General features: G+C 36.1%; 1 protein-coding gene across 5 annotated transcripts in view; it reads left to right on the top strand.

Moving 5' to 3' along the window:
- FERMT2 (FERM domain containing kindlin 2) overlaps positions 1-19944 on the top strand; it is a 72937-nt gene that overhangs the window by 44235 nt on the left and 8758 nt on the right. For 3 of the 5 annotated variants that reach the window (XM_081050111.1, XM_081050113.1, XM_081050112.1), the window contains exons 5-12: positions 5897-5929; positions 6260-6485; positions 6584-6686; positions 8388-8495; positions 11856-11990; positions 12703-12752; positions 13982-14106; positions 19778-19884. In XM_081050111.1, the coding sequence (XP_080906237.1) occupies positions 5897-5929; positions 6260-6485; positions 6584-6686; positions 8388-8495; positions 11856-11990; positions 12703-12752; positions 13982-14106; positions 19778-19884 (887 nt within the window). The remainder of the gene's footprint in view (positions 1-5896; positions 5930-6259; positions 6486-6583; positions 6687-8387; positions 8496-11855; positions 11991-12702; positions 12753-13981; positions 14107-19777; positions 19885-19944) is intronic. The other 2 variants (XM_081050115.1, XM_081050114.1) reach the window with 1 other exon arrangement.

Here is a 19944-nt window from a genome sequence, read left to right as displayed (position 1 = left end):
TGTTAGTAAAGTTACATAGGTTTCAGGTGTAATACACCATCTATATATCACATTGTGTGTTCACCACCCAGAGTCAGTTCTCCTTCCATCACCATTTTGATCCCTTTTACCCTTGTTTATAGGCTAGTTGAAAAACAGTTACTATATTTAAGGAGGTAATATATAGATGCTAAATTAATGTTGTAGAAAATAATGTTGTAGGGATTCAGAAGACAAAACAATTTCAAGGAGTGTATATTCAGTTTATGGGATGGGGAGGTAAGTTTGTGAATTAAGCAGTGGCTAGGATTTGGGTGGGAAGAAAAGGCGATCCAAGCAGAAAAACATGATATTGACAACATGCTGGCAGAAAAGAAGTACAGAACATGAACAAACTAGTTGAGGAAATTCATAGGGGAGAGACCTCCAAGGAACTTCAGGGTCACGCTGGAGGGTATTTAAAGTCAGGCTGAGGAATTGAGAGTAGTGCATTGTAGAGTCATTGGCTTCCAAATATGTTACAAAATGAACAAGTCATTATTTTAGAAAGAATACCAAATTTACTTCTAGTCAGTAAATGTGTTGGACACAATGACAGGAAAGGTTGCAAATAGTAGTGGAAGCCTACAGATTGAGGAAGAATGTTGTGTCCATCCTCAGAATAAGGTTAATTTTAAAATGTGATTTGAACATGGTGATTTATATTGATGAAGGCATCTGGCAGTAGACACAATCCCTGCTCGCAGTTATTTCATAGTTTAAATGGAAACTCATTTAATTCTTAACATGGAAGAGTCTACTTATGGGGTGATTTTGGGGTGGTTGAAATCAGGTAGGATTGGTCTTAAAATTACAAACGAGAGATTTTGTACAGTGCTTTTAAGGGAAGACAAAGGATGATGAATTTAGATGAGGTCATTTGGACTGAATAAATGTAGGTTTCTTTTATTTTAAATTGAGGTGTTACATACAGTAAAATGAACACATTTTAAATTACAGATGTGTATTACAGCTGCATACGCCTGTAATCACCCAGAACAGGATGTAGCATATAGCATGATACCAGCACCTCCGCAGGCCTCCCACATGCCTTTCCCAGTCAGTGTCCCACAAAATAACCACCTTTTGCCTCTGTGACCACAGTAGTGTTGCCTGTTCTTGAACCTTCTATGAAGGAATCATGCACTGTGCGCTGTCTTGTGTCTGTGAAGTGACTGTGTTTTGAATGCGGGAATTGAAAAATAGGTTTTAGTTGTCTACACCCAAGTAGTTTAATTAAAAACGTGAGGATTTCCAACAAGTTGATATTAAATACTAAGGAAGTACCCAAATATAGGAATATGTAGAGAACTGATGATCTGTAGAGAAAATGTTCACTTAGTACCATGAGCACATAAAAAGTAATGTGTAATTAATTTTTAAAGAAATATTAAATATCTAGTTTGGCTGCTTTTATGATTTGTTAGCACTTTAGTCAATTATTGGACCAAATACTGAAAAATATGATCAGTTGAATTTGTGTCCATAATAAATAGCGATAAGTCCATATATCTCAGTGCCTGACATCTTGGGGACACACTATGCTCAGTGTTCACAAGTGTTCCTCTACTGCAGATGTGGAAAGCATTAGATTCAATCTCCAGTTTACTGAGGAGCGTACAGTTTCCCTTAGTTCCACCATGCTTCTGGAATTACGAGTATCTCAGTATGTGCATGGTCAACAAATCTATGTAAATGACACTTATTACTTAGTATGTTGTTTTTCATTTGAGCCTCAGAAAACCCCTTCAGTTTTGGTGGTATTATACCTATTTTACTTATAAGGGAAGAACCCTACAAGAGTTAAGTAATTCTCACCCAAGGTCTCACAGCTAGAATTCAAATACAGGTCTGCCTGGCTCCAGTGCTAGTATTTCTAACCATTATGTAACATTCATCTCTCCTATTATCTTTTAAATAAGTATTTTGTGAATTCTAATGGAAACATTTGATAAAATATTAATGTGTAAATTATAACTCAAAGCTAATTTTTAAACAAGTAATGTTTTAAGAGGTAAAGGATCATGAGTGAATTAATAATTCTTAGACTTCAGTCAAATTCTTACATAGAATTATGGTAAAAATCTGAGTTCTTAACTACCTTGCTTACATGGCTGTACTCTAATGGCATGCTCTTGAGTGCTTTGCCACCTCCTAGCTATATCTAGATAAATATCTAATCTCTGATTACCTATTGAAGGGAACCCACTGAACTAGCCTGATCCCAGATCTGGGGAAAACAATTTTCAAGTAAGAATTAATTTTACAGTATAGTGCTGATATACAAATTACTAATCTCAGGATGTAACACGTAAATAGAAATACAAAATTACCTCATCAGAAACTTCTCTGAAAAATCTAAAAGGCACAGCTAGACAAAGGAAAACTCTGGGTCTTAAAATAACACGTACAGGAAGTAATCAATACTTACTTGCTTGGCACTGTCAGGAAAGTCACTTTTGCAGGATGCCGTTTTTCCTAACTGGCACTTGCCATTTTAAGCAGCAAAACATTTTTTTAAAAACTACCCTTTAATTATAAAAGTAATGCATGCACATTGTAAAAATTCAAATATAGAATTATGTATTCATTTGTTTTTAATGAAAGTGAGGGTGTTATACACACATTTGTAATTTGCTTTTTTTCACTTAGCAGTGCATACTAATTGACCTCGTATCTTTTTTAAATTTCAAGTCATACTTTAATCTCATAAAAAAATGCAAACATCACAGGAAATTTACTAAACTGAAATTGCACTTCAATTTACTCTCTTGCTACTCCCTCTCAAGAAGTAATTTCTTGATTGCTGTGTATAAATATATTGTAAACAGTTGGAGTGCAATTTGCCAGTACCTTTTCTATGTGTTTACATACTACTTACATGTCTAGTATTTTAATAACATGATGAGAACCCAAATATATATTGTATATTCTGCAGTTTGAGTATTTTTCATTGAACAATATGTTTTAATGATTTTTCTGTGTCAAAATAGAGAGGTCTCGCTAGTTCTTTATAAATGGCTTCAAAGTTTTCCATATTAGAAAAACTATATTTAACTGTTTATCTAATTTTTCTATCAAATATACTTCATAATGTTTTCCAAAAGTTCAAATATACTCAAAAAGAGAATGTGAAAGTGATGGTTTCACATTCCCATCAACAGTATATGAAAATGCCCCCTTTTTTACATTTTGCCAATATGAAACGTAAAACTTTACAGATTTTTGCCAATATGATAAGTAGTATCTCAGAATTTATTTCTATTTCCCTGATAAACACTAGTATGAATATATTCATATATAGCCATTCCTATCCTATTGGACTTTTCAAATTATGGACTTGGTCCATTTTTTATTTTTAGTGATATTAATCATTTGATATGTTAGATGTGTTCCCTATGCTGGCATTCGGTTTTTAATTTTGTTGTGGTCTTTTTTACTATATTAAAGTTGTACATTTGTATGTAGTCAAATCTATTATTTACTTTATAGTTCTGAGTTTTCACTCAAAATTTTTACAGATATAAAAATTCTATATTTCCTTTAATACTTTTGTAATTATTTCTTATTTATATTTTTAATTCACCTGTATTGTGGTATAATTTGATGGAAAATTTTCTAAAATGTATTAAAATAACTTTAGTTCTCTTTTTAAAAAGAACGTATACAAACATAATTTGTAATAACCAAGTTATGAGGCAGATTCTACAGTGTTAAAATACAGCAATACTCTCAGGAGCTATTAGGTTATATGGTGTTTTTTAATGTCTATAGCAGGTGGCCCGAGACTGTAGTGCTCATTCAACTCTTGATTTCTCCTTAGTTTTTACGTTACCTTTCCATATAGTTCAGCATACTCATATTGCTGACTAAATATGTTACTTCATCTTACCCTCTATTAGTTTTCTGCTTCAAATATGTTTTAAATTGGGCAATCAGGAATAGAAGAGCTAATGGGACTGCCATTGAACTGAGACTTCAAAGGAATTTAAAATGCACTTACCCTCTTACCCAGCAATATTGCTAGAATTGAGAAATAAGTACAAAAATGTTTCCTGGAAGCATTTTTTGCAATAGCAGTGGTGACATCAATAACAAAACACTAAACAAATAAATGCACACCAGTTGGGAACGGCTTAACTAAATTACCATGCACAGGAGGCAGTGTGTGTAGCTGCAGACTGGCTGATTATATCTTGGCTGTGCAACTTAATAACTCTTGACATTGGACAAGTTATTTAACCTGTTTGTACCTCAGTTTGCTTCTCTAAAATGAGAGTAATGAGGTTGCTAAGAACACTAAATGAGTTATTGCCATAGAGTGCCTAACAAAATAAGAACAAATAGGAAAAATGAAGTGATTAAAGATGAAGTGTAGAATATACAGAGTATAGGAAATTGAGAGGGAAGAGATTTGCGTGAGAGGCTGATTCTATTAAGTGTGTGATTTAGGGGAATATATTTTCTGTTTCAGAAATTTCATAAAGAAAACAGTCAACTCTAATTTTACTCAATTCTGAATAGTAATTATAGTTCAGTATTCTGCCATTCTTAGTAAAAGATTTGTTTAATAGGTCTTTGAAATAAATGAGAAGATTCTGCCAAGAAGGTATTTTCCACACCCATGTACATGTATTCTCTTTATAACAGAATTATCCTTTGTCCACCTGAGTTGGAGTAATGTTTTCAGCCCTTTTCGTGTGGGGTGCCCAAGTAATCTTTCAGAAAATGCCCTTGTAGTTCAAGGGGTTCTGTCTTTTAAAGCTACAAATAATACCCCAGTGTTCTTTAAAGTCCTGAAAAGGCGTTCACAGCTTTCTATATTGCTTATTTAAGTATAACAATGTAGAGATTCTACAAGTGGCTTAGTACTAACATTGGAAGAACACATATTAAGGACATCCAATTAGATACCCTGTAGCTAGAAAGATTTTTTTTTTTTTTACTATACATTCCCTTCCTAGAATAGGTTATGACAACTACAGAAGTCTCTAGCTTTGCCATCACTTTTTCATAGGTAATTGTTTCTACCATTGCGTGAGGGTAGGGGGAGTTAGAGAGCAAACTAGAGAGATTCCCAAGCATATTCCTAAATCAGGTAAGGGAAACAGCCGTTCTTTTTTCCATTATCCATTAACAATGTGATATCCATTTATACATTAGCTTTTTAAAAATGATGACTAAAGGACGAAATTAACAGGACTCTGGAGGAGAGGTGCTTTTACTTAAGGTCATTCTGAACTTGTAAAAAAATGTCTAACCTTGATTTTTGTAGTTTAAATGACAGAGTATTTATCATCAGTTGACTAATTCGACAAATTTTTAATTTAGCCGCTACTGTATGCCTAGCCCTTTAATACCGAGGAATCAAGGTAAAGACAATATCCCTGCCTCCAGGGGTTTAATTACAGAATGTACCTTTGTTAGTTACAGTTAGCCTTTTTCCAGGCCAAAATTTTATCTACCCCTTTGCTTTAATACTTTATTTGTAAATCTGTTGGAACCAGCTTAGCTAGTCACTGAGAAAACATTAACATAACATTGTGCTCTTAATTTATGTGAATATTCACTTAACTTTGAGCTGTCTTAAAATGCAGGGTATGGATTTCAAAGGATGATAAATGTGGACATGTTTGTCACTAGACACTTGACTGGATCACAACTTCATTCTTTTGAATTAGACAGAAAACTTGTTTGACTTAGGTTATAGCTTGGGTTCTTTCCTCTTAAATCCACTTGAAATATGTACTTTAGTTTATGATTCACAATTAGAAAAAATCTTTTTTTCTTTTTCCCATTTCCTTTTCATTCTTTTGTTTCTGTCTTCTATTGTTGCCTTTCCTTTATCTTCTGAATTCCTTTCTTTCCTTTCCTATAGGCACTGATGTTCTTTACATTGGCCCTCTGAAAGGTGAGCCTTGCCACAATTAAAAACAAAAAGTATTAGTCTGCTTTAGCTATACCTTAACTTCTAATTCTCTTGAACTGATTCCCCCCCCCCAGAATTTCTACCAACTTAATTATATTCTTTTAGCCTTGTTATTATATGTTTGAATGTTCTATAAATAGAGTGTTAAAATTAATTTCACATGATTTCAAGACAGGTAAAATAATGTACTAAGTTTTCTTCAAGAATGAAGCTTGTTTTTCACTATGTGCTTTATATTATTATAGCATGTATTACTGAAAAGTAAGATTCTGTACTTCATACTTACTACTTATTTTTCATATTATTTATTAGGAAGTATATATTCAAGCCCAGGACTTTATAGTAAAACAATGACCCCCACTTACGATGCTCATGATGGAAGTCCTTTGTCTCCAACTTCTGCTTGGTTTGGTGACAGTGCTTTGTCAGAAGGCAACCCTGGTATCCTTGCTGTCAGTCAGCCTATCACATCGCCAGAGATCTTGGCAAAAATGTTCAAGCCTCAGGCTCTTCTTGACAAAGCAAAAATCAACCAGGGGTAAGTTTTGAGATATAATTAAAGATTTCCTTTATCCATTAGAAGTATGTTACTAATTTTGTATTGCTTTGTTCCGCTGCTCTTGTTCCTCTGTCCAGGTGGCTCGATTCCTCAAGGTCTCTAATGGAACAAGATGTGAAGGAGAACGAGGCCTTGCTGCTCCGATTCAAGTATTACAGCTTTTTTGATTTGAATCCAAAGGTACCGAGGGTTTAGAGGAATTTCTTCTTTTTTCCTTTTTTTTTTTGTTCATTTGGATGTTTGTTTTTTGGAAGTTGGTGGGGTAAGGAATTGTTTGTAAATAGCAAGTCTTGAATAATTATAAAAACCCAAAGCATTAAATAAAGGCATCTATTTTCAATAGGTTTTAGTAGGTTGAAAGCATAACTAAACCTTTTTTTTTTGTTAAGATAATTGAATTTTTGGTTGAATTATATTTTAAAGGCACTAGTTTGGTAAAAGGGACAGAGTTGGTAGTTTTCTTCATACCTCTTCAGCTGTACTTTAGGTAAAAAGATTACCTTTTCAATTACTTTGATTTTTAATTATATACCAAAACATCTTGCTTAAAAAAAATTTTTTTTAAGTCTACATGTCTTCCTATCTTATAGCCAAATAAATATGTTTTTACTGTCAAATGATGGGCATTATCTGTGCTACTGAAGTACACTGTTTTTCCGATAAGATTTAAATTTCCTGTAAAAGTCTGGAGTATTTTCCCCCAGCAAAAACATTTGGACACAAATATTTGGATCTTTAGCTTCCCTATCACCCTTGGGTAGGTAGGAGTGCAGTGGGGGGCCTCTCTTGACCATCTTCTCATCCTTTTCATCTCTAGATTATAATCTAGATTTTAATGTATCTAGTTAAGGATTTTTATTAAGTGCTTAAATAGTTCTTTATACAACAGTAAAACTTACGCAGAACTATGAAAAAATCGTTTAAATCCTTTTCCGGGTCATAACTAATTTTAGTAAAACAAAGCTGTTTTGGGAACATAAGTACATTTGCCGCTGGTAGGAAAGGGCGTTCTGTATTTCGTTAACATTCTAAGATAGTGTTAAGATATTGCTATTGATGTTTATTAGCATAACTAAATAATAACAAATCTTTTCCACAAGTATATATATATATATATATATATATATATATATATATATATATATATATATATATATAAACCTCTATTTGGATTTTTAAAATAATTACTGTTTTCAAGGACCATCACTTTGGGAATGCTTTTCCACAGTGAGCAAAGTATTCCCTAAAATAATTCATTTACTCTCTGATTATGACATTTTAGTGTAGCAAGTTGCAATAACAATATTGAAGGGCAATCAGTTCTATCTTACTGTAATGTCTTCAAGTTAGATTCCTTTGTTAAGGACTATAATATCTAATGGTTATCTCCCTGGAAAAAAACATATATAATCTATTTCTAATGCTGAATAATAATATTTTGGCATATTTCAATGTCATTTTTAATGGAAAATTAGATGTATATAAATTATATACAGAAGGTGCCAGAAAATGTGTACACATTTTAAGAAAGGAAAAAAACAGTATTAAAATTAAACTGAAGGTAACCACTTTGAGCACCTCTTGTAATTGCAGAAGTCAAACGTGACTTGTATTCATCTTTTGTTATTGGTATATATTGAGTATTACAATTTTAATACAGTTTTTCCCTCTCTTAAGTTGTGTGTACATTTTTTGGGGATCCTCTGTATATATACCTAACCCTGTAGGTATCTTATTGTGTATTTGATAATGAATAAAATCCCAGAAAAAAAGATTGTATATTGTTTTTCTTATCAAGCTTTAAAAATCAATATTCAGAGTTTTCAAACTTTCTAATGTTAAAAGTATTATATTACAAAAGAATTGTGTCTTTTGCTGCAGTATGATGCAATCAGAATCAATCAGCTTTATGAGCAGGCCAAATGGGCTATTCTCCTAGAAGAAATTGAATGCACAGAAGAAGAAATGATGATGTTTGCAGCCTTGCAGGTAGTAGACAGTCTTAGTAAATGTGACTTTGGGGGGTAAAAGGATAGGGGATTATTTTACATAGTAAAGTGGCATAGTAATCCAATAGCATTTTGATAATGTTTACTTTTTGCTGTGTAAAAAAGTGAATAGACATTTATGAAGGCAAAATAAATACATGAATTTTGTTTAATATTTTGTCTTATCTAAGAGTTTAGTGGTATACTTAATAGTTACTTTTCTGTCCTGTAGGAGAAAAATCATTCTCCCACCCAACCAATTGTATATTACGTAGCTGAAACTATCCATTTTTCCCTTGGAAATAGAATCTGTATTAAAGGCAGATTTATGAAATGAAGCTTACTTGCATAATTTCATAAACAGTTGGGGATAGTAATTTTAAAGTGGGCTATGGCAGAAATAATATCTTTTAAGAAGATGTTAAGAGACTAGTGAAACCAAACAAGTTAAATTTGTAAAATAATCCTTCAGAACTAGGTAGCTAACTAACATTCTACTTAGATTAAACCAGTGTTTTCCCAGATGTAGTTCTTGTACACCACCTGATTCATGATTAGACCAGGGCGTATTCAAAATTAATTGTCCACTTCATTACTGCTACCCCCTCTGGTAGCATAACTTCCGGGTGGCGTCCACAAATCTACATTCTCAGAGGTGCTGAGGTCCGATTGACCACTTGCATTTCAGATACCTGAGTGAGGCTTTGTTAAATGTTCTCAGATTATGGTGGAATTCTGGTTTCACCTAAAGTCCTGATAATTAAATACAAGAAGCCCAGTTGTATTCAGTTCTGAGAAGTTTTTACTATAAAAATGATTTTTTCCCCGTAGAACACAAATAAAAATTACTCTCGAGCTTCCAAGTGCTTCTATGTGCCCAGAAAAGCTTTCTAGTTAAAACTCAAAACGTCCCTTAGAGAGGAAGAACAGCCAGTTTCTCTTTAGTTTATATGATGAAAGAATGGAATTGAAACAAAGCTCAGAAAAAGAAAGTGTTTGATGACAGATGAATTAATCAGTTATTTTCTAGAGACTTGCTTATTAATCAACTAATTAAGAATCTTCTGTTGTGTTTCTGAATGTAATTCAGACTGCTTGAAGAATTTCCTGAATTAAATTCTGGAGCAATTTTATATAAAGTCCTTCACTTGATTACGACTTTCTACCTCTTCTTTCTCACTTAGAATATAAGCTTGTAATTTTCTAGTTAAGGTTTGCCAATGATAGAATAATAATATGTGTAAAATACATTTGTGGAAAGAAACCCCAAGATTTTTATTGTATGATGTTTCTTTTTATCTTTTTATTATAAAAATAACACATCTTTTAAAAGCTAGTATATGCATACAGTGCTTGGCACATAGTAGGTACTTAAAAAGTATTTGTTAAATGAGTATACACACAGTCGTATTTTCACAGAAATGAGATTATTCTGCAGCTTTCCCCCTACCTCCACCCAGTGTACAATAAATATTCCATTTCACTGCAGTAAAAAACACCTCAGAAACCATAGATTTTAATTTGTGGAGATTGAATATCCCAAAGCATAGCTCTCGTAGACCATTTTAGAATCTAGATTTAATGAGAGAATTTTGGAGTACAAGTCCCGAGTTGTCAGAAGCCTTTCCAGTGACTGACCTGAAGGTCGTATGTAGCCATCTAGTGCCAGAAGTGGGAAACTTGGAAAGTATGGCAAAGGGATGCCTGCTATTTTCTATTTCAGACACAGCCTCTACTCTTAGCTATTCTCTCCCGGGGCTTCTCGTTCCTTGAGTAAAATAAAACTACAGTAGTAATAAGAAACAGAGTAATTCAAAATAAGATGTGGATAAAAAACAAAGTAGATAATTTAGTAACTATTTTTAGAGCATTTAACTCACGAGGACCTTTTGCATCAGAATATCGTAAAGCACTCAGTAAAAATGCAGATTTCAGGGCAGCCGGATGGCTCAGTTGGTTAGAGCGCGAGCTCTTAACAACAAGGTTGCCGGTTCAATTCCCACATGGGATGGTTGGCTGCGCCCTTGCAACCAAAGATTGAAAATGGCAACTGGACTTGGAGCTGAGTTGCGTCCTCTACAACTAGATTGAAGGACAGCGACTTGGACCTGATGGGCTCTGGAGAAACACACTGTTCCCCAATAAAATTTAAAAAACAAACAAAAATTGTTGGTACCTACTACTGCTTAGCATCAATTACTTAAAAAAAAAAAGCACCTTCCAGGCCTAACCCCAGATTTGCTGAATCACAATCTCTGGGGGTAACCCCAAGAATCTCTCCACACGATTTTTAATATACTCTGAAATTTGAGGCCCCTGTCAGAGAGCCTCACCCTACCCTGTTCTCCGTGATTTGTGGACATGGAAGTTTCTACCATCATAAGGATCTCATTTCAGCACAACTGCAGGTAGAGCCACAGACTATACATTACTAATCCACTAAATCTTAAAATACAGAGGGACATTGGCCTCAGATTAGTTCATTAAATGTTTCCATGAATAGATTATATTCATTGAATAAATACATCAGAAATTTGAAGTGCTGCTTAGTGCTTTGAAAGGTAACTAAGTAATTTAAAAGTTCTTTCTTTTGTCTAAGACTTCTTAAGGTGAAGTATCAAAATTAATAGATCATTAATATTTGTTCTAAGTCATTTGCCTAAGTGTATTTAAAATCATGACTAGTTTTCTATACCCAAAGATTTTTCTATTTACATATAAGAGTAGTTTTCACTACTCATACATGTATATATGTGTATGTTAGTATCTTGTGTGTGTTCACATATAAACACAATCTTGTTCTATGTAACAGAATATAAACAACATCTCCCTCTGATCATGCTTTCAGCATTGAATTGAGGGTTAGGGAGAAAGTTCAGCTTTAGCTTTCAACATGATAGTGATAACTAACTTGCTCTTTCTGGGGAACAGTGGAAATATAAGGTAATCAACTTGTTAATCTACTTGTTAATCTGTTTCTACAAGTGACCTTCTGCATATTCTGTTCATTCAGTATCCATTCATTCCAGGCACTGTTCTGGACTCGGGGAATAGTTCATTGGGGAAGAAAAAGTCGAAAATCTCTGTTTATGTAGAGCTTAGTGGAATCCATGTTAACTATGTCCTAGGGCCTCCCAAATTATGAATTCATTTGTATATGACCAAAGACCCTACTTCTTTTGGATAAATATCTATTAGCAGATTTAGGACACTGATTTCAGGTACCATGTCCTTTATTTTCCTACCATTTTTGTTTCTAGACACTTTCATCTTTTAAAATTAGGTGATGAAAAGCATTCAAAAATTTTAAAGTTTTACAATTAGAAGAATCATTTAAATAAAATACTTTTTCTGGTTTCAGTATCATATCAATAAGCTGTCAATCATGACATCAGAGAATCATTTGAACAACAGTGACAAAGAAGTTGATGAAGTTGATGCTGCCCTTTCAGACCTGGAGATTACTTTGGAAGGGGGTAAAACGTCAACAATTTTGGTAGGCTGAGTCTTTTTACCTACTAATTTACTTTGAATTGATGCTTATTACCTTTTTGTGGATTTAGGTTCTCGTGAAGTGTTTGGGGGATATAGAGAAATATTTAATGCTTTAGAGAATTCAGACACCGATTTTTCAGAAACTTTTAAAACTAATATGGTTCTAGTCTCAAGTGCTTCCAATATAATAAAGTTAAATCTTCTCTGCCCATTCTCTTACAAGTAGCTGGAGAATATTTCTGCAGAGGAAAAGTTAATTTCTAATCATGGTAAAATTCATTAGTGCTCTACACATTTGAAATATTTCAAAAAGAAGAGAGAAATAAGTATCAGGAAAAAATTTAAATGCTAAGTTTGATTTTATGGTTTTAAAGCTTAGGAATTAGGTATTTCAGAATAAACACTTATCTCGGGGTTAATGATTTACAAAATTTCCACATGCAGGTACAAATAGTTTTAGGTATTAGAATCAACAATATATTCTTGTGGGTTGTATAAATTGCCATTTTGATAGAATTTTATTAGCTTTTTATGACATTTGAAAATGCCTTTGTAGTATATAAGCATATAGTATGATTGTGCCTTTAAAATCACTGTAATCTGTATTCCATGTAATTTTGTTTGTTAAATAAGCTGGTCCTTGATATCAGATACCAAATATTAAAATTGCACATTTCAAGAAAAATTAAAAAATGATTAAATTCTTTCCCTAGGGTGACATCACTTCCATTCCTGAACTCGCTGACTACATAAAAGTTTTCAAGTAAGTACACAAAGCAGAGGGATTGCAAATACTAATGAATAATAAGTGTCAGTTTTGTAGTCACATTCACATTATTGAAATTTACTGTAAGATTAACTGGCATACGCATCTGTAAAAGCATTTACCAATTAGGTGAACACTAAATTATAATGAGGAAAAATAACCATTTTTATCAAATTAAAATCATAGTATTGATTAAGTTGTTTTATCTGGTAAACATTTTTCTTAAGGCAGAAAAAAGAGAGAGAGAGAGACACACACACACACTGGAACCTAGATTGTATCATGCATGTCAGTAGAAAGCATCCCGTGTGGGTCAAAGCACAGGACATAATAAACTGTTCCTGCCAGTGGTCATTTCCTCATTCAGAGCTCCACATTCTATTGAATTCTGTTCATTTGTTCATGGGACATTTTATAATTAAGGTTCCAGTGTTTCTTGTCTAGAGTTTTAAACAATCTGGTCATATTCCACAGAATCAAGAGAGCTAGGCATTAAGGCAGAGACGGGAAGGAGGAGAGGAGTGATGTGGACTATAAGATACACAGCCATTATGGAATAAACCATTTCCTGTAGCTAAATGTGTAAGAGCTCAGCATATGTCACATTTCAGAAAGAAGGGCATGATTTCAGGTGCTGCTGCCTACCCCCTCTCTCCTCCACTTACACACCTTTTTTTTTTTTTTTTAAATCTGTACCTTTCCTTATCCACTGTCCCTCATGACCGCTCTTCTTTGTGTTTGACATTGGAGTGGCAAGTTCAAGTCACCATTGAAATACATCCCTGAGAGAGATAAGCACTACCCTCCTCCCTCGCTTTAGCCAGGCCAGGTAAACTTGTTCAGACAGGCTCCAAGGCACCTGTGAACCTGTAGGTAATTATGAGACCTAAGAACTTCCTAATTATTTATATTTACTTCACCTCTTCCTGTCCTTTCCATGTGACTTGCTCGTGATGGAGAAGACTAGAGCTGACAGGAATCCTAGAATGCCGGCCCTACTGTCTGTCTGCTCTGCCCACTCACTATGTGTGAGATCTTCCTGAGTAGACTGAGGGGAAGGAAGGGGCACATCCAGTAACAGTGACACTGCCTATAACACACTGGCGAAAGGGAACTGAATTCAGCATGTGTGAAACTTGGCCTTCGGCTTTTAACATTGTGAAACTTTAGTGCTAAAACAAAGCATTGATAAAGTGGTTTTTCTCTGAATTCTATTTGACACATAGGCCAAAAAAGCTGACTCTAAAAGGTTACAAGCAATATTGGTGCACCTTTAAAGATACATCTATTTCTTGCTATAAGAGCAAAGAAGAATCCAGTGGCACACCAGCTCACCAGATGAACCTGAGAGGTAAGGAGAGCCTTGGAATGGCCAGCGTTGACGGTGGAATGTCCATTAGCTAATCTTCAATAAGCCTTACTTTGCTGGGGGGGAATTTTTTTCAGCACTTTCTTTACTCCTTTAGGTACTTTATGTTTAGATGTGTATTTTTTTACTTAGTTCTTCTTGTCTTAGACTTGTAGACTACTTCTGCTGATTCTTCACACTGCTCCTTTACTTCGTTTATCTGATGGACGCACTGATTCAGGTTGTAGAATTTCCTCTCCAAGTTGGGTTGCTTCTTCTGCAGCTGGAGGACACCCTGCTTGCCTCTTGCGGTGACTTCTCTCAGGGCCTTTAGTCATGATTATGGATGAGCCTCTCAATTGTAATAGTAGTCCCTAAAATCATCTGGCTCACTCCCAGTTTAGATACCACTCCCTCTAGGAAGCTGTCCCCCTGAGGACCACTCTCCCACAAGCTCACATAGCACTCATTACAGATGCTCTTCGACTTAGGATGGGGTTACATCCAGACATACCCACCGTAAATGGAAAGTGTCATAAGTCGAAAATGCATTGAATACACCTAATCTACTGAACATTATAGCTCAGCCTAGCCAACCTTAAACATGCTCAGAACACTACATCCAAAAAACGCTGACAGCGCAGGACACTGCAAAGCATTGGTTATTTACCTTTGTGATCATGTGACTGGGAGCTGTGGCTCATTGCTGCTGCCCAGTGCCCAGTTACTTTGCATATCACTAACCTGGGAAAAGATCAAAATTCCAAATTTGAAGTATAGTTTCTATTGAATTCGTATCACTTTTGCACCATCATAAAGTTGAAAAATCCTAAGTCGAGCCATTATAAGTTGGGGACCATCAGTACGGGGACCCTTGACACCCTGCATGCTTGGTAAAGGGGACAAGACATTGGCTTCTCACTGTTCCACACCTTACTGTGCTTCCCTTAGCAGAGGCCAGAAAACGGAAATACATTTTTCAGACTCATTTCCAGTGAGATTTAGATTCTAATCAGATGAATTCATGTGAGACTTGAATTCCCACCTGAGTGAAAGCGTTGGAGAAACAGAAGTAAGAAAGGAGTAGGGTGCTTCGGGGCTCCGGGCAGTGGCAGCCGCCTGGTTTCCCAGTTTCTTGATTGTAGTGAAGGTTGCACCTCCCTTGGCAGGCCAGTTAGGAGGTGATGTTCAGGGAGGAACTCCTTTCAGCCCAGCGCAGCTGCTTTGGGTTATATTTTTACATGTACATTTATTACTATATGTACAGCAGTGTCTTTCCGGACACTGTATTTGGACAAAAGTACCAAAGAAGAGGGCTCCCTGACTCATGTCACAAAAATGATTCTCAAAATAATTTCACATAAAATACAGAGGTGCTTTTCCTGATCTATATTCGTAATTTTTCTCAGTACATTATACATTAGGATATTTTTAGCATATTTCAACAAAAAGCCCAAATCTCTACCTTATTTCTGTTCTGCCCAATAGTCATCTGAACTGTTGCTTTATAGTTATACACATTGTACAAGAAAGAAAACTTCTATCCTGGGGAGAAGATGGCTCTACTCATGTATTGGAATCCTGTAATTTTCCTAAAACTTTTAATAAGTCTCACTGCCTTCCTCTCAAGTCACATGAGTTTAACTTTTGGGTCTTTACCATTGTTTGTTACTGAGAACCCATTGTAGCTTTCTTCTTGCTTACCTTCTAAATTGCCCAGGACCAGCTCAGATTATCCACTCTCGAATAAGAGACAGATCTGTCTCTGGCCCCTGGCCTTTCTGTCCCTATTCCATCCTTAACCTTCTCCTTGTATGACTCTGTATGACTGGGAGTCACGTCCCAGTACGGGAACCTCACTGTCCTCACCCCACCTTGCCCAAGTCCTCCCAAAGGAGCGCTCTTCTGCACAGCACACTGGCCTATGAATCAAATGGCCTAGATTCCACTTTGCCACCAAACAAGCTCTGTGAGTTTGGAAAAACAGCCTATTTGGACCTTAATATCTCCTCTGAGAAATGAGGGCGTTGGTCTAGATGCTCTGTAAGGTGAGATCTAAAATGCAAAGTTCTAAAAAATTCAGTTTAGCAAATATGAATTGAACTCCTATGCCACAAATTGCTAGGTACTGGAGACATGGGCAAGAACCAGTTCTAGTCCCATCCTGCAAGGTGTTGAGGCCATGCTGGGGAGATAAGCAACTACAACTCAGGCAGTAAATAGTACTTTACAAAGTAACAGGCCAAAGGAGCAAGGGGTAAGGCGGCTGCATTAGGCAGCCTTCAGTGATCGTGCAGAGCATTAGGAGCAACTTCATGGGGGACATGGTGTCGGAGTTATGACCCAACAGAGCAGACATGTCTACGGGAAGGAGGAGGAGCACTGATGAAAGAGCACTCCGGGCAGAGGCTGGTGCGCAAACCCGCCCGGAGGAAAGCAACAGCAACCACTGGGCGCTTGTGCTGCTGGAGAGCAGAGTTCCAGGGAGGAGGATGCATGCTTCCTTAATAGCTGTTGAATTTGATTCCCGCTAACATGAGGTAATAGTAGACGAAGTTGGCAGGAATTAGTGGATAAAAATGTTAAGGAGATTGTGTTTTAAACTGGCAGCAGTAAAGTGCCACTGAAAGATTATTAACAACAAAATGACAGTATCTATCATATTTATATTGGCTGTAGTGTAGGGGAGTAGTTTCAGAGCGGTGATAGTGATCCAAATTAAGGTTATCAGTATGGCTGGAGAAAGGATGTAAATGTAGTAGTTCAGTCAGTGGACTAGGTGATTGGCTGGGAGGGGCTCAAGGGGAAGGACTTGTTTCTGGCTTGTACAGTTGGGTGGATAGGGTGATACTGAGATTGGGAATAGATAAGATCTGAGTTGGGGGAGAAAGATGAGTTTGATTTGGGGGTATTTTAAATTTGAGGTCCCTGTGGGATATCGTTTTAGAGATAACCTGTAGGCCATTGGATCATGGGAAGTCCATGCTATGGATACCGAAATGGTAGCAATCAGCATTAATGGTCAATTTAGCCGTTGGAATGGTTGTCTATAATACCAGACGGCTAAGAACAGAATCCTGCAGGACACTCCTGCAGATTAGAGGAAGAGGAGCTTACAAAGGAGACAGCATAGGAAGACCATGGAGATGATGGAAGCTAAGATAAAAGTTGTTTCAAAAAGGACAGAGTAGTCAGCGTCAAATGCTGCAGAAAAATAAGAGAAAGATTGCTAAGCCACATGAAGGTGGTCATTGGCCTTGATTCAGAACACATTCAACAGATTTCACTGGTGTTTTGAGTATGAGAGTCAGAGTACAGTTATTGAGAAGTTAATAGGAAACACAGCTTTTTAATGGCCCTTATTTATGACATGGAAGGAGGAAAAAGGACAGTAACAGAAGACAGGTATAAAGAGGAGAGAGGCATTTGGTGGTTTAAGATGGCAGAGACTCAAGGAAATGAACTGCTGATGGAAATGCCACAGTAGAAAGAAACCTAATATCTGGGAGAGGGAGAGGATCTCTGTGATGGAGCAAGGTTACTGGGGCGGTAGAAAACTCAGCCCGCTTGGATAGGAGAACCTAGGAGGAGAGAGGCTGCCTGCACTGTATGGGAACAAGGGCAGCTAGTGTTATCCGAGACGGTGGCAGGAAACGGGGGCTTCTGGTTGCCTTTCATGTTCTTGGAATACCAGGAGGTGAGGTTGTCCCGAGAAAGAGAGTTAGGATTGAAGACTGTGATCTGAATGGGCTGTTTGCATTGAACAGTTCACAGGAATAGTAATTGGGATATAGCAAAGCCCAGCATTTTGCTATGGAAATAGGCAGCCGAGGTGGTCTGGAGTGAATGTCATCTGGGGTGTGGCCCAGTAATGCACACATTTCAGTGTGCCTACACTGTCACCTGTGTCTCTCCCATTTTAGTTTTCTTGGTATTTTAGTTTTCAAAGAGGCTGAATTTGGGGTTTGTGTACTTTAAATCCACTTGAATAATTGATGGAATTTTGCAAAAGATTATATATCTTCAAACATCTCTGTTTTAACTTTGCAGGTTAACACATTGTCACCCAACTTCCTCATGGTTTCTAATGCTTGCACAGAAGGAGTTAAATGCTGTAGCTATTTATATGTAGTAAATATTTTTTTTTAAAAAACTAAAGAGAAGGAGACAGTCTGCCAAATTCATGATAGGAGTTACTTGTGGAGAGAAGAGGATCTCCTTTATCTAAAATGATCTGTTTCTTTTATATAATACTTAAAACATTTATGTGAAGAAAAAAAATGACATTTTAATATTTATTCTTTCTGTGTCATAGATATATAGAGATTTATTATCTTGTTCTGTGTACTCTCAGTGCCAGGAGAACTTGCTGCAGTACGAAGAGCAAGGCAACGGAATGCCCTGCTAACAGTTTACGTTTTTCATCATAGAACTTACTGGATGGTCTTAAGACATATTGAGGGTGACAGGAACGGAGTACAAACAACTGGGATACCTGTTAGGGAGCTCTGATATGTACATTGTCTTATTTATCGTTAAAGCATCCTTATGAGGTGGATTTAAGGTCAGGCAGTTTGGGCTTAGAGATGTTAAGTGGGTTATAATTATTAAGTGGTAGAGAAAGGTCTGATTGCAGAGCTCTTCTCCACTATATACTGCTTGGTACTTTTATGCCAACCTATTATTTAACTGTGTATGTGTTCAATAAATCTTCTGTAAAGCTACCAGCTAACGCTTACCAGAGTTGATTACATGGATTTTTGTAACCCATAAATGTATGTATTTCTGAGAACTTGCCCATAAAAAGGAATTCTGAATACCAGTTATTTTTGTACAGACTTCTCACGTATATAAGTGTATGTTATCTTCTATGGCAGATTCACTCCTGAAATACTGTGCGTAAAGTTAATCTATTGAGTCATATCTATAAAGAAATTAGTTTAAAGAATTGTGCATATGGTCACCCTCTGAATTGAACTATTGTTAAGTGTGAACATTTCAGTGTCCCTACACCCTGGAGTTGTGGGAGGAGGCACACGCCTCGTAGCATGCAGCTCCTGAGAGCCTGTGCTCCCCTCCCCTGTGCCAGCAGGCTCCTGCCACGTGAGTGGGGGGCACAGCAGTTGGGTTAGGGAGCAGCAGGGCTCTGGAGCAGCTCCCATATGGGACTCTAACTCAAAGTGGCTAATCCCCCTCAAGCTTTTCTAAGGCATCAAAAAGTCATTTGTTCTAACCATAACACAATTAAGTTAGAATTTAATTACAGAAATAAATTTTTAAATCTCTGTACGTTTAGAAGCTTACATCCTAAATAACTTAAGATTCAAAGAATGGAATATTAACACAACACATATCAAAACTTGTTGGAGTACAAGTGGTATATTTTGGTAATATCCTTTTAACAAGATCTTTTCCTTCTCTTCTCAGTCAAGTTTTGTGAATTGTAAGGGCCACAAATTCTGTGTCATTACCTCTCTTCTATGTTAGATCTGACTTTCTGTTCCACCCCAAACAAAATTATTGGGTATAAAGAATTTATTCTCTGGCTTATAGATTCCATAACAGCAAAATTCTACATGTTACGATGTCTTAAAATGAAGGCTGCCTGTATTGGCTTGGGATTTCTTAAAAGTATATTTGACCATTTTAATACTTTTTTTTTTTTTTATTACAGGATGTGAAGTTACCCCAGATGTAAACATTTCAGGCCAAAAATTTAACATTAAACTCCTGATTCCAGTTGCAGAAGGCATGAATGAAATCTGGCTTCGTTGTGACAATGTAAGTTTTCCAATTAAAAGTAAACCTCAATTTTTTTTGATTCTCCAGTGAGTTAACTAG

The sequence above is a fragment of the Rhinolophus hipposideros genome (genome assembly GCF_964194185.1).
Source record: "Rhinolophus hipposideros genome assembly, chromosome: 5".
Lineage (NCBI taxonomy): Eukaryota > Metazoa > Chordata > Mammalia > Chiroptera > Rhinolophidae > Rhinolophus > Rhinolophus hipposideros.
The sequence above is the reverse complement of the archived record's forward strand: the minus strand, read 5'-3'. Positions and strand labels throughout refer to the sequence as shown.